General features: G+C 47.6%; 1 protein-coding gene across 1 annotated transcript in view; it reads left to right on the top strand.

Moving 5' to 3' along the window:
• Positions 1-15,472, top strand: part of Mcf2l2 (MCF.2 cell line derived transforming sequence-like 2) — a 196,619-nt gene that overhangs the window by 137,479 nt on the left and 43,668 nt on the right. Inside the window, exons 13-19 of the mRNA XM_023700648.1 lie at positions 904-970; positions 2,845-2,960; positions 3,793-3,862; positions 7,441-7,533; positions 8,219-8,311; positions 9,576-9,638; positions 12,156-12,281. Coding sequence (XP_023556416.1) covers positions 904-970; positions 2,845-2,960; positions 3,793-3,862; positions 7,441-7,533; positions 8,219-8,311; positions 9,576-9,638; positions 12,156-12,281 — 628 coding nt within the window. The remainder of the gene's footprint in view (positions 1-903; positions 971-2,844; positions 2,961-3,792; positions 3,863-7,440; positions 7,534-8,218; positions 8,312-9,575; positions 9,639-12,155; positions 12,282-15,472) is intronic.

Raw genomic sequence — 15,472 nt, 5'->3', positions numbered from 1 at the left:
TGCTTTCGACCTCTGACTGTAGGTCCAGACCTAAGTAATGTATATGGCTAGGACAGGCCCAACTCAAGGTCACGTATCTCGCCACGTGTGGTGGCATCCCAGCACTCAGGAGGCTGAGGCAGGAGGATCACCACAAGTCTGAGGCCAGCTTGGGCTCTGTAGTGAGTTTAAAACATGCCTGGACTACATATTGAGATCCTGTTTAAAAAAAGATTTCCTCTCAAGATCAACTGGGCAGTGATGTCCTGGGACCAGGGCACTTAACAAGCGTGTGAGCTACTCCTTTGGAGGAGGTGTTTGCACACGAGGAGCCAGAAATTTGGAGAGGCATCTTAGGATTCTCCCCACCACATCCTCACCTGCCTTCCAGAAAAATAGAGCCTGTAGCTTTCGGAAGAGGAAATCACACTGAAACACTCAACGCTGGAGGAAGGAGGTGGGATGGCCCATCTAACCCCAAGTACCAAGACTAGCCCCATGCAGGCAGTCAGAGTTCTTGATGTGAGAAGTGATGAGACGGGAGAAAGCTGCAGAGAAAATCCAGACAGCCACCCACAGCGTAGGCGCCGAGCAGACCTTTCTTGACCAAGCGTGAGATTTCTTGCCCCAGTGCCCACCCCCGACCCCTCTGTACCTCGTGGTCCACCCCAAGGACAAGGGGTGTCCAAATGGGTGTGGCATCTTCCAGCTGTGTTGTTTCTTCATGGTGTGGAGGGGTCTGCAGCGTGCTTCTGTGAGATGCCGGGTGCAGTCCCATGGCACTGAACAAGCTGCCGTGGCCTGCAGCGCGTGAGCTGCTCAGGGGCAATGTACAAGGGCATGATTCCAAAAGCATCCTAAAGCTGTACTCTTCCCCTCCCGCTCTCTTTCTTTCTCAATCTGCCTCCTGCTGCTGGGACTCAGGCGCCTGCTACGTGATTTGCTCGAGACGGAAGAGACCTATATAAAGGAAATGAAGGGCATCATTGATGTAAGTACGTGGAGGGTGGTGAGCAGTTTACTCAAGCAAGAAGTTTCACTGCACACAAAGACTCAAAATACTTGTTTGTGTTTCTGGATCCCCCTAAGGCTTGAGGTCACCTATCACAAGTGTCTGTCCAGTAGGAATACAGACATCACGGCTCTTGATCTGTGTAGACTCACAGGTCCCGAGGATTCGGATTATGCCAGTTCCTACTGCTTCTACCACTGCCTGTATTGGTTCACCTATGCTTGCCAGCAGAGGATGACAAAAATGTTTGCGATACTGAGAGACCTCTCTCTCTCTGTCTCAGGCTCTCTCTCTCTCTCTCTCTCTCTCTCTCTCTCTCTCTCTCTCCAAGGATATTGCTATGTAGCTCAAGCTGGCCTCTAATTCAAAATTTTACTACCTCAGCCTCCTGATGATGGAATTACAGGCATAAGCCACCACCTGCTACTTGTTTTTAAAATAGATTTTCCCCCTTAAAAACGTGTATTTTCTGTCTTTTTTCCTAATGGAATAACCACTAGGAAGAGACTACATTTACAAAAATTATTTGCCTTAGGGGTGTGTGTGTGTGTGTGTGTGTGTGTGTGTGTGTTTTAGACACAGTTTTCTATGTAATGCAGACTCACTATGTTAGCCCAGGCTGGCCTTGAACTCACAGCAATCCTCCTGTCTCATCCTCTGGAGTACAGGATTACAGGTGTGCACAACCACCCTTGGCTTACCATAGCATTTTTACAATGGAAAATTCAAAAGTAATCAAACTATCCCTGAAAGAGGAGAATGGTTTTTACAATGGAAAATTCAGAAGTAATCAAACTATCCCTAAAAGAGGAGGATGATTTTAAAAGTATGATAAAGAATTGAAACCTTTCAAAAAAAATTGTTCTGGATTTATTACATGGTGGTGCAACAATAGCTTTGTCTTTTTTTTTTCCTCCGTATTAATAAAAGGGAGCGAGGACTGAATTGAACTTATCGTGGGTGTAACTATCATAAATAAAAGATATCTGGTGAAAAAACAACAACAAAAAGTATGATATGTGATGAATAAATATTTTCATCAGTTAAGAGTCATTTTAGATAATATGTAGCAACATTTTAAAATGTTCCTGGTAGAAGCCTAAATTAATAATATGTATAGCTTTTCCTTTTTTTATTTTTTTAATAATTTTATTGAGAAATAGCAATAAGACAGTTTCAAAACCAATTAGTAGGACAGTTTCAATAATTAACGCATTGCATATTGTTGTCTTCTTAGTGGTTATTCATAGTACAAGATGCAGACATGATATCCTGTCCACAAACACTGTTAGAACAAATCTTTCTATTCATTAAGAGAAAGACAATATGTAGAGCTTTTTAAATTGAGCCTAAAATATACTTGGAGGAGAAAATACAAAACTATATACATATCATAATTATAACCATATAAAGTGAGCCTTGTACAAGTTATGAAGGAGATTCAGCAAGACTTGAGAACAGTTTCCCATCACAAAACGGCGAGTAAGTTTCTGCTTGTCATGTACAACTTGTGTAACTTATTAGCACTTAAAAACATGTTTGTTCTTCCCCTTAAAATACTGTTTTGTTTCGATTCCCGGTACCAAAAAAGAAAATAGTGAAAATAAGACCAAAAAAAAAAGTCCCTTTGGAAAAAAAAAAAAAATACTGTTTTGTCATTGCCAGGAAGCTCTGACCTTCTGATATCATGAGGAAAATGGCATCCAACGAGAGCATCCGGTAGCCCAGATCTCCGCAAGCAGGCACACTATATTTCTCAACAGTTGCCCTCGCGTGTTGCCCCTTAAGAGTCGCTGATTTAGGTCGTCTCTTTTATACTGACTGTAACGCCCATCTTATTTCCATCTCTGCAGGGCTACATCACTCCAATGGATTTTATTTGGCTAAAGCATCTGATTCCAGATATTTTGCAGAACAACAAGGACTTTCTTTTTGGGAACATTCAGGAGCTTTACGAATTTCACAACAGGTATATGATGATCCATATTGCCCAGAGATACGGTGACGAGTGGGAATTTCTGGGATGGCAGAACTTGGACGTGAGACAATTGAATGTTACTCAGCTTGAGCAGGGGGGTTGGTTCAGGCAAGGAGGGGAGAGAGGAGGAAATAAACATGGCGCGAGCCCTGAGGCAGAAGAAGAAGACACCCATGGGTGTGTGCTGGGTGTCACCTAGCCAGGCTGTCTGGGCTGTGTGTTCCTTTACTTGTTTATTTAATGTATGTCTATTTCTCATGTGTCTGTTCTGTGCCAGGCACAGTGCACGGCACTGGAGATGCAAAGATGACTCGACACCTGCCCGTAACCCATTGCCCCCCAGTGATACTGCTCTCAGGAAATGTTCATGTCCCAAACGAGCCCTAGTTGTCTCCTAATGCCATCCCTTGTCCATCCATCAGATGCAAAGAAGTAGAATCCAGTATCCGCTACTCTCCCTAACGCAGTAATTCAGCCTCTTAGGACCTTGGGTTTCACATGCACGAAACCTTGGCTTGGAGGGACTGGGTGAAGGTGACAGTGATGACAACAGCGTTGGTGGCCTCAGGCAGCCTCCTGCCCATCTCTGGCCCTGCCCCCAATGAGCACCACAGCCGCGAGCAGGCTCATGGCGCAGGAGTGCTCTGGACACATCGCTGTCTCCCAAATCAGTGCAGAGAAGATGAGCAGAGAGCAATAAAGCCTGGAGCATTTTTCTAGCTTCTCCTTGAAATTATGTGATCTTACTTACAAACATTTTTAAATCCATACATGTAAAAAAACACAATCAAGACATTACTGTATTATACTTTTATTTCCCTAGGACTTTTCTAAAAGACTTGGAAAAGTGTGCAGAAAACCCTAAACTTCTGGCATGTTGTTTTCTCAACAGAGTAAGTCGCCCTCCCCACACACCTAAAATAAAGCCAGTCTTTATTTTTCTGTGTAAATGGCAAGGTCAAAGGGAAACCCCAAAGGTGGCAAAATATCTCTGCCTTTGTTGACATACAGCTGACAAATGAAAATTGCAGATGCTCTAAGTACAGCGTGATGACTTGATCCCGGAATCCACTGTAGAATGGCTACCACAATTGAGTTACTCCACTGAGCCATCTCCCCGGCCCCTACAGTTGAGTTAATTAGCATACCTATCTCCTGCATAGTTATCATGGGGGGTGAGTGTGTGTGAGTGTGTGTGTGTGTGTGTGTGTGAGAGAGAGAGAGAGAGAGAGAGAGAGAGAGGAGAGAGAAATGTGATAAAGTTGAACTCACAGAAGCAGAGATTAAAAGATGTCTTAGTTACTTTTCTTATCACTGAAACGAAATGCCAGATGCACAATGTTAAAAGAAGAAAAGTGTATTTAGCTCACGGTTTGTAGAGGTTTCAGTTCATGGCTGGTGGGCTCCGAGGTAGGGTGGAATGACAGAGGAGCATCAAGGAGGAGAAACAGTCCATGGCAAGCCGGCAGGAGGAATTAAAGCAGCAAACAGCAGCTGCAGCAGCAACAGGGCCTGCCTGCCTTATTTCTGTCCCTTTATATTCCACCCAGGCTGCAAGCCTGTTGATTGGTGCCCCCCACAACCAGGGTGGGGCTTTCATTATGTACACACTTAACCCCAGTATCACACACTTAATCCATATTCACACATCCTAAACCCAGCTACCTCTGACAAGCCCACCTATGACTGCATAAGGGGGGACATCTAGGTACAAGCCATAACTGAAGGGCTGATTGTAAGGGGCTGGGGGTAGGAAAAATGAGATGTTGGTCCAAAGGCACAAAGTTTCAGTTATGGGTACATTCTAGAGATACAGTATATAGTATAATTGATAATACTGAATGGTATACTTGAAATCTGCTGTGAGAGTAGATCTGCCACTGTCCATTAGATGCAGCCAGGTGTCCTTTGCTGTCCCAGGGGCCCCCCACTGCCCCTCACTCCATCCAGCATGAGAACAAGTTGGGCTTGACCGTGCTCACGCCAAGAGTGGGAACACCTGCGTGCCTGACTTCCTGCCAAGCCTGTGAGTAGAAGGATGGCCCCCCAGGGGGCCCCCAAGTGGGTGATCCTCTAAGGAAAGCTGACTGTGCTCAGGGCAAGAGCCATGCAGTATGCTGGGGAGACAGCTCAGCAGCACAAGCACCTGCCTGGCAAGCTCAAGAGCCTGAGTTCCATTCCTGGTACAAAAAAAAAAAAATTAAGAACCATGCAACTGGCTTAAAGCCCTACACTAAATTTTATTAATGCCCTCAAGAGGAGAGGTTTTGGTGTCAAACTAAAAATCTCAGAAAACATTTTCTCTCATTTTATAGAATAGAGGATGATTACATGTTTAAATCTGTAGCCTGCTTTTTTTCTATTTGTTTTTCTTTGCTTTGTTGAGACAGGGTAAACTCACTATGTAGATTCACTGTGTATTTCAAGGTGACCTTGAACTCACTATGTAGTCCAGGCTGGCCTCAAATTCATGGTGACACACTTGCCTCAGCCTCCTGAGTGTTGCTGGGGTTACGCGTGTGCGTCCCATGCCTGGCTCTATAGCCTTTCTTATGCTTAGCAGCCAATTTTAAACTTCCTGTTACCTCTTCTCCCCCATCCCAGGATCTCCCCGTTTCCCTGCCTGTCTCTCTGGACCCCACCTTCAGGCCCGGGCAGCTGGCCTGGAGGAGCCACTCACCACACCGTCTTCCCCACCCTGCCCTTTCTGGACGTTGAGCTGGCGTCCTCCCAGCCTTTCCCATTTCTTCTCTTTCCCAACACGCCCTAATTCTCAACTTACTTATTTTTTTTTTTTTTTGTGAGCCCAAATCAACAGCTACACAATGTAAAGTTTCTGAGATACCCAAATGATGGCTGAAGCCAGGCGTGGTGGCACACACCTGTCATTCCAGCACTCGGGAAGCTAAGGCAGGAGGATGGCTGCACGTTTGGGGCAACCTGGGTGGGCTATGTAGTGAGTTCAAGGCCAAGGCCAGCCTCCACTATAAGCAAAACCTACCTCAAATAAACAAATAATAAAATACCCAAATGATGGCTGATGCTCGTGAGCGTAGCACACGCAACAAACTGCAGGTGAGCAGACAAAGCGTCCCAGGCCGTGGGGGGCTGACGTGATGGGGAGACCGAGTCCCGCGTCCACCTGAGCTTCCCAGCCTGGCTTCCCTAGGCTTCTCCTCAGGGCTGGAATCAAAGACACACTCCAAGTTGTTTCATTCTCAGTCTAGTCTTTACCTTTTTGAAATGCTATTCCAACATCCTAGTGTTTCCGGACTATTTCACACATGCACGCTCATTACACTTCTGGGAAATCTGGTTCCAGAGCACAGGGCTGCTCACGTCATTCTTGCCAAGACTGATTAAGTAGCTGAATGAGAAAAAAAAAGATTCCTAGGGGAAGAGGTGGGCGTGGCCAAAATCATCCACATCTGAGGAAATGGTCAGGGAATTGCTGATTGGACACTTTTCCAGACCAAATTCCTCTTCAGAAGTTTTATGGCCTTTTTTCTGCTGACTCCCTTTGGGAGAAACTTCAGAAATCATTCTTCTAGGCTGCAGAATTCTCTTCTAATCTTGTGCAATGTATGATACTGGGGACAAATGCAGACAGTAAATTCCTACAGAGCACAAAGGTTTTCTCATGTTCAGAGGAGTGGAAAACCCCAGATATCGGAGCTGATAGGTGCAAGCCCTGACAGCCGGGATGTAGGTAAGGCCTCCTGGTCACCGCATCGTGTTCTGCAGCCTGCTCTGCAGCACAGCAGGATGCTCCCTGTGGCCAGCTCCTGGGCTGTGTGAGCCAGCGTTCAGCACTCATTCCACTGAGCTATCTCCCCAGCCGGTTATCTGAACTTTTAAGGGGTCTGCAGTTTTTGGTCGCTACTTAGTTCTCTTTGTTGGCATTGTGATGGGTGGGGAGAGGGTGTCGCGGGAAGGGGAGGGGCCCCCAGCACTTTCTGTCAGATTTACTGCTGGGGAGATATCACTCCCTGAGAAATCGTGGTTTCCTGGGCAAACAGCCAGGGATGAAGATAAACACCAGCTCCTGTCTGAATTTACTACTTATCAAGAGCCCTTGGGCCAGATATAGTGGCACATGCCTGTGATCCCAGCACTCGGTCACTGAGGCGAGAGGATCACTGTGAGTTCACTGGGCTACAGAGTGCTTTCAAGCCAGCCTGAACTGCATAGCAAAACCCTGTCTCAAAAAACACAAAAAGACGCAGACAGACAGACAGACAGACAGACAGACAGACAGAGAAGCCCTTGCACACATGAGTAGCATGCTTGTGTGGGGGAGAATTTAGGGGGTTATAGCCCTCTCAACTCACTGCCCACCCCAGACTCACCCCAATATAATGTCATTCACAGTGCACCCCATTGCCTCACACACTGAAATAGTCAGGCCTGTTGGATGCATGAATCACCCTGCTCACTCCCTGGATAATTTGCTCTGCTTCTTCCCATGCAGAAAGAAGACCTCCAGATGTATTTTAAATACCATAAGAACCTGCCGCGTGCACGGGCGGTCTGGCAAGAGTGTCAGGACTGCGCTTACTTTGGGGTAATGTAGAGCTTCCAGAGTTTCCCAGTTCTTCTCCCTGGAAAAGGTTTCTATGCAGTGCATTCCTGAAGAAATCGGAAGTCTGCGCAAGGCAGAGAAACTTGGCATGGGGCTTCCTGCCTGTGTGAAGTCCCCACGCTTCCAGGTGACGTGTGAGGGGTCCAGTGCCCTTGGCCTCTCCAGACCAGGCCCACGAGGAGCTGCTGTGGTCCACTGAAAAACCAACATCCTCTTTTAGGCTGGGTTTTGAAAAGGGAACCAACTGAGGAATGTCCTCTTTTAAGGCTCCCAGGAATGTCGTCACCAAGCCATCTGTACCCTCCAGACTCCAAATGACCAGAATAGATGCTACTCCCCCCAACTTCAAAGACAGACTACTACCTTCCTTTCAGAAGGACTGACATGTCCAACGTGGGTGCGTTAGCACACACAAAGGAACAATGGCCCTGCTTCCCTGGTTGTCTATAAAAGTACTGTCTGAGCCGGGCCCTTCCTGTAGCTTCCGTTTCCACATGTTGTTTGGGGGGATCAGAAAACCCCTGCCACTGGGGGGCCAGCAGGCTCTGTGTCCCTCTCGCCCACCAGGTGCTTGTTCCACTCTTGTATCTGATGCGGCTGCTTTTGTTCTGTCACCACGTGCGGTCTGTCTGTCTTGCTTTATGGCATTTCTCTTCGTCTCTTAAAGGTGTGCCAGCGCCAACTGGACCACAGCCTCCCTCTTTTTAAGTATCTTAAAGGACCAAGCCAGAGACTGAGAAAATATCAGACGCTACTGAAGGTAACGGCAACGGACAATGCCCTTTGGGGCTGGGGAATCAGATGCCTGGCCCGTGCCCTGCTCCTCCCACCTGTGGAGTCAGAGCTGGTCCCTACAGCTCAAGGTCTGCCCAACCCTCGGGCGTAAGCGCCTGCCTGGCAAGCACAAGATCCTGAGTTTGAGTCCTGGTACCAAAACAAGAGGCATTAACTATCTGAGAGATTCACATTAGAATAATAGTGAGGTGGGATTTCTCTGTTCATCCAGTGGGCAGGGATGTGTGATTAAATGGTCATGCGCAGTGCACGCTAGCACCACCCTTGGTTGATAGTTTCAAAGAATACAGTGGAAATATGCCTCACACTTTTAGCATTTGCGATTTTACTTCTAGAAATTTATCCTTGGGGAAAAAAGGGTGCAAATTGTTTATTATGGTAAAAAAAAAAATGGTCAAACCTAAGTATTTCATGGTAGAGAAGACTGAGATCCACATTTAATTCCGCTTTATCAGTAGGATGCAATGTATCTGTCACAATCAAAACCCATGTTTAGGCCTGGGGGGATGGCTCAGTGGAATAAATGCTTTCCTGGCCGGCGCCAGGGCCTGAGTTCAATCCCCACCTCCGCCAAAAAAAAAGAAAAGAAAGAAAGAAAACCCATGTTTTAAGGGCCGGCCAAATAGCTCAGTGGATTAAAGCACCTGCTTAGGCAGACGCATGGGCCAGGGGTTCAATCCCATACCGCCCTCCTTGCTGTGCCGGCCCCGCCCCCAGGGCATGCTGAAATGGTGATTGAGACCTGGCCTGGTGGCACTCTCTTGTAATCCCAGCACTTGGGAGGCAGAAAACAGGAGGCTCACTATGAGTCTGATCTGTGTAATGAGACCCGGTAAACCCCATACTAAATACATTTTTTTAAAAAAAAATTTTTAGAATAATACAGTGGCACAGGGAGCATTCCCGATAATATTGTTGAGTGACAAAAAGCCACAGGAGAAAAGTGTGTGTGTGATGGGATTCTGTGTTTGTGGAAAGAACTCTGTGCTCAAGAGTTCATTCATGGGGCCAGGGAGATGGCTCAGTAGAATAAGCACTTCCTTGGCAAGCACAAGGGCCTGAGTTCAATCCCTGGTTCCGCAAAAAAAAAAAAAAAAAAAGAGAGAGAGAGTTCATTCTTTCCTCTTACAAATTTACACCCAGGAAGTGGGTTTACCTGGCCTGCAGGTCACAGGCCTTGTCAGCAGCCCCCCTCTTGATTTTCAGCAGGGATTTTTGGGTTACTGCAGGGTCTGCTGGATCTGGAGTCTCCTGAAGATGTGGAGGTCGACCCAGAAGAAAGCCCGACTGAGGTACTGGATGCTAACTATCACATTACAGAGGGAACTGCTGATGGCGTTTGCTTACGATGGGAGGATTTACAGCAATTCATTTCCCTTGCTGACGATATTTATTATCTACATTTTCTAACACAGTATGTATCTTGTAACTCACAGTCAAGGAAAAAATGAATTTTGAAGTAGGAATTTGCAGCCCAGTGAAAAGCAGTAATATTTCCCTCCTTCCAACTAAGAAAGATTTAATGGGAATTCAAACTTAAGCAGACGTGGGGGCAGGATGTAGTTCAGTGGTACAGCCTTTGCCTGGCATGTTTGAGGCCCTGGGTTTGATCTCCACACCCTAGAAAAGAAATTGATGGATATATAAAATGCAGACATAAGAGACAGAAAGTAAATGCCGTATGGCCTCGGCTGTGGTTTCCTGCACAGCAAGGGTACGTGAGGGTTATGTGTTCTTCTTTGAAGCTTCTAGCATATCTCATTTGCATTCATCCTGCTTTGTTCTCCTCGTGCGCACATGCATGTGTGTGCCTGTGAATGCAAGTCCTAACAGCTACTGGGTTCCCTTGCAGGAACCAGTAGCCACACCAGGGTTTTTTTGTTTTTGTTTTTTAGTACAGAGTCTTCAGGGTCTCACTACACAGATTGGACTCATAGTGATTCCCCTGTTTTCAGCCTCCCAAGCACTGGGATTACAGGCACACACCACCAAGCCTAGTCTCAATCGCTGTCTCAGTGCACCCTGGGGGCGGGGCCAGCACCATACACCCGGGATCAAAGCCCAGTCCCTGCATCTGCCTAATAGCCGCTTTAATCTGCTGAGCTATCTGAACAGCCCCACACCAGGTTTTGAAGAATAGTTTTCCTTTCCATTTCCCATCCAGTATTATTCTAATAAGAAAATCTTGAAGCACCAGCAAGATAGCCCAGTGGACTAAGTGCCTGCTTAAACAAGCTCAGGGACCGGGGTTTGATCCCCAGTACCACACGCCAGCCGGCCCCTCCCACAGGTATGCTGAGCCAGCCACTGAGGCTGGGCATGGTGGCTCCCATCTATAACCCCAGCACTGGAAAGCCTGAAATGGAGGATCACTACAAGTCCGATCTACGTAGTGAGACCCTGTAACAGATACATAAATTTTAAAAATAATAGAAAATCTTGAGGCACAGCTTATGGCATAGAAATAGTCGCCGTAGAGAACAGAAGATATTCAAGGTAGAAGTAATAATTTTAGGAACATGAACAAAGAAGGCTAGGCCTAGGGTTGAAACTCTCATAGAGTGCCTAAAGATTTTTCTGAGCCTTGCATTACACAGGGTACAGATGGCCACGTGGGCGTGTGACAGGAAGGCTGGTAGAGAAGAGATGAAAGTATTGAGTAAGGAAGAAAACGCCTGCTCATTGATGCTGATAGGAACTCAGGGGCTGGCCCTGGTCTTTCATCAGGAGCTAGAATCTGTTTAATTAGGGGAGGAGGGAACAAGTTCACGGCACGCTGTACAGGGAAGGCAACTTGTTCTGTTCCATTCTTAACGCCCATCTCTGACTCAAAGATGCCCACGCCCAGTGCTTCCACAGAGAATAGGAAAATATGCCAGGCGTGGTGGCGCACACCTGCGATCCCAGCACTCAGGTGGCTGAGGCAGGAGGACCGCCACGAGTGTGAGGCCAGCCTGGGCTACACAGCGAGGTCTTGTCTCAAATAGGAAAGAATGACTGCCTTTTTACTATACCATGTAGTAAAGGATTAAAAAAAAAAAAAAAAAAAAGCCAATAGCTAACTAGAAGTAGAAAACAGATTTCTGCCCTTTATTGGAGAAATTAAAGCATTAGAAAAATTATCCAGACTAGACCAGAATCTTTTTGTTCTTGTTTATCATGTAACAGATAAGCAAACCATCTATGTAGCAGGGGAATAAATAAATGCCAACCTTTGGAGCTGTGTCACCATGCCACATCTGTCCTAAGGCCCACAGCGATACTCCTGGGGACACCAGTCTCCGTAATTGACGGTGAATGCTGGTCCGTGTGTCGGGGGCAGGTGGCGTCGGTGAATGGGTTCAGCATCACCAATTGTAGTGGGATGCAGGCAAGACGGGGGCAGAGGGCAGGAGGCAGTCCAGACCTGGCAGATGCCACCGTTTGTGGCTCTGTCCCAGAAGTCATTGCTAACTTTTTCAGTGAGACTGAGGAGGTACAGAGGCTAGAAGAAAAGAAGCTATTTAAAGAGATTAGTTTTTCTCAAGTTTTGACATAGCTATGTTCTGTCTGTTTCTTCTATAGCGGGAATACAACGCTTGTAATTTCACAAGCTTCACCAGCCATTAGTGCCATGCACAGGATTTCACTGGTCACACGCATGTCATGAGCTTTAGCCACCTTTCCCGGGGACCACGGAGGCCGAGCGAGGTGCCCACCTTCCAGTCAGTGCCAGCTGGGGCTGGGCTCCTTGGCTCTGTCCCATCTTGTGTCTTCGCTTGGTGGACCGCACAATTTTGGTTTCCCACTAGACATGTGCTCTTCCACAGGACATGCCAAAGAAGACCGAGGACTCTGGCCCCTCCTCCAGACTCCACCAAGCTCTGGCAGTGATTGAGGACCTGATCAAGTCTTGTGAGTTGGCTGCAGACCTCGCCACTGTATCTGGATGTCCGGTACGTTTCATAGCCCGTGCTGAAAGATTTCACATCAAGGTAGGCACCGTGCGACCAAGGTAGGGGACACCACTCCAGTGAGACCGGTAATCAGCACCAAAGGAACCTGACCCGGGTGGGTCTCCTCAGGTAGCCTGCCAATGCGTGCTCCGAGATTCTGCCCAAGTGCTCAGCATGTCCATGCCTAGGGACCTGGCTGTCACATTGTCACTCCCTAACAAACCAGAAGCTCAGGAGTCACAACATGTCCAGAGGGGGAAAGCCCTGAAGCGGTGGTTTATTTTCTAACCAGTGCTGCCACTGGGATGCCAGGGCTGTGTCTCACAGAGACACAGGGTGACACTGCAGATGCAGGAGATGGGGCGCAAGCAAATCCGTTGGAAAGACACAAAGCCTAAGACATAGAGCTCCCGCTGGGTGGGAGGCGTCCTGAGCAGGAGGCGCTTGTCTAGGAGTGTTTAAGGGTTTTGAAAGGAGCTCAACACAGTCTCCGGGCCGGCTAGACAGCTCAGCAGATTAAAGTGCCTGCTTAGGCAGACACGGGCGCTGGAGGATTCAATCCCCCACGTGCCATGCCAGCCGTGGTGGTGTGCGCCTGTAATCACAGTGCTTGGGAGGCTGAAAACAGGAGGATCACTACTGATTTCCGCAGTGAGACCCTATAGACCTTGTACTAAATACATTAAAAAAAAAAAACCCATAATCTGTACCCTATAGGAGGCGAGGTATATATTTTAGGTTCTATCTATGTAGCACCCACGCAGTGCTCAGGAGCCAGTGCCCTTCCTTGTCATGCTCCAGTGAGGCCCCTAACAGCCAAAGGACACCTTTAGACGTTTCTGTAGGATCCCTGACGAGTCGGACTCAGCGAGCTTTATTTGGGGCTTTTTGCCTCCATTTGTTGCCTTATTGCCTAATAGAAACTTAACTGCTGTTTTATTCATTTTTGTTATGTTTTCTCCTCTGAAATCCTCACTGCTGTTAGGGAAAAGGGGTAATGACAACAGAGCTGCTTCGTGTCGCATGGGAGCGACCAGAAGGGCTCAGGAGGGTCTTTAGGTGGGCTTTGTTTGTATGACTTTCTGAAATTTAATAGACTCTGAGCAAAAGGAAAGAAAATAAGAGATTTAGTACACAGACTCTAAAATCACAGAGGGGAAGACACAATGTCCACATTGTGCAGAGGGTCCCCTGAAGGTGCAGCCCAGCCCCAGTGCACCTAGATGGAGTTTTTGATCTGAGATGGGGTGATGGACTGTTTTGGGAAGGGTCTCAGATCACAGATGGATCTGGATGTAGGGAAGGTGGACTGGTTAAAGAACTGGATGTCGGGGAGGGCACCAACGACAGCGCACCTCTTTCTCCATAGGAAAGGCAGAATGTGTTGGAACCGCCCCCCACAGAGGCAGAGAGCCCAGTTCCGGCAGGGCGACAGAGGTGGTTCTGCCCAGTTGCCCATCAAACTTGAATATGATTGTAAACCTGTGACAGGGGATATGCGGGTCTCGGCGTGACCAAGGGCCTATGGAGAAAGGTCTGGTTTTAGAAAATCAGTTGCCCCTGTACCCAGTCAAGTTTTTAATGGTATGGTGTGGGCCTGACACAACTTGGTGCCACAGTGTGCTACTTGGCCATCTCTGCAATGAGGGTGACAGGGGAGACCCAGGCTACAATAGCGTCCTGTGCTGTTGTGGACACAGCCCAGCGTCAGGCGAGAGAACCTGGCATGACAAGTGGTCTTATTTTGTTTTAACATGGATTCTGTCTACATTTTTGAGTTGTTAGGATGTTTCTTTTTCCTATCAAAAAGAGGACTGAGAGAAGTTGAGTATGTGTCACTTGTGTGTGGGTTCCTCCTCCCACCCCCAGGACAGGTAGTAAGGTCTCCCATCTTTTTACTATAGTTTTATATGTATTGGAAGGAGACACTATAAAGACAGAGCCCAAGGAACCCCAATAGAGGTCCTGTGTTATTAAGGTTAGAGAAACAGCAAGAAGTACAAATGTGCTGGGCATGATGGCACACAGCTGTAATCCTAGCTCTCAGGAGGCTGAGGCAGGAGGCCTGCTATGAGTTCAAGCCCAGCCTGGGCTACAGAGTGAGTTCAAGACCAGCCTGAACTACACAGTGAGATCCCATCTCAAAAAAAGAGAGGAAATGAGAGGAGAGAAGAGGGGAAAGGAGGGGATGAGAGGGGAAGGAAGGGAAAGGAGGAAAGGCAAGGCAAGACAAGAGCTGTAGCCTGGCTCACAGACCGAAGTTTTGTCTTGAGGGAGTATTTTTTAACTGAAAGATTGAGGCCTAGGCTCTCCTCCATCTTTGTGTCTCCCAAGGGTAGAAGGGCCAGGCACAAGTGTAGAAGGTTGGGGGGTGCTTTCTTAGGGCCTGGGGGCCAAAGGAGACTCAGTTTTGGGGGATACATTTTAAAGGGGTGATGGGAGCTGAGACTGAGTTTTTGACATTTTGAAAACTGTCACAGGGAGCCAAGGCATTGTTGGCTTTTGTTACCAAAGCATTTTCCAGCTAGCGTGCATCTTGGCCACCCGGGAAGTCCTAGCTGATAGGGACTGCAAGCTCCGAGTTGGGGGTGGGGTTGTTGGGTTGGTCACTTTGACCAGTGTGCCCTTGGCGCTCTCTGTCTCTGAAGTCCTTTGGTTGTGACTGGAAGTTGGATTTTTTTACCTAAAAGAAATTGAAATATCTCTGTAAGTGAAAGTGAAGATGGTCTGTTAGACCCTCTGATAGCCTCTAAGGCTAAAATGGGTCAGGGCCCCAGTATCTGTGAAATGAGGTAAAATACACATCTAAGCCTGAGGGGGACCCTATGGGCATCAAGCCTGGACTCAGGTAGAGATGCCAGCTAGCCCTAGGGGGTCACCTGGCTGTCATTTGCACGCTTCCCCTGACATTACTTTTTACCTAAGAAGACAGAAATTGCTGTTTGGTGGCAGTGTCCTTCATTGTTGTGTCTCTAGCACAGGAGACAACAAGGAGGAGCCACTGCAGACAGCCAGGAGAGAGAGGGGCGCAAGGACCGAGGCAGGAGGGGCTGATGAGTCCAGAGCCAGCGCCACCACTCTTGAGCCACCCTGGGGCAGCCAGAGCTTGAGGAAGAGCGGCCAAGGCTCCACCAAACCAACAAGCACAAGCTTAAAGTAACAAGCATATATTTTCTTTTCTTTCTTTCTTT

This window comes from Octodon degus, unplaced genomic scaffold (assembly GCF_000260255.1).
Source record: "Octodon degus isolate 3935 unplaced genomic scaffold, OctDeg1.0 scaffold00126, whole genome shotgun sequence".
In the NCBI taxonomy this organism is placed as follows: Eukaryota; Metazoa; Chordata; class Mammalia; order Rodentia; family Octodontidae; genus Octodon; species Octodon degus.
Note: the sequence above shows the minus strand (reverse complement) of the source record. Positions and strands in the feature narration are given on the sequence as shown.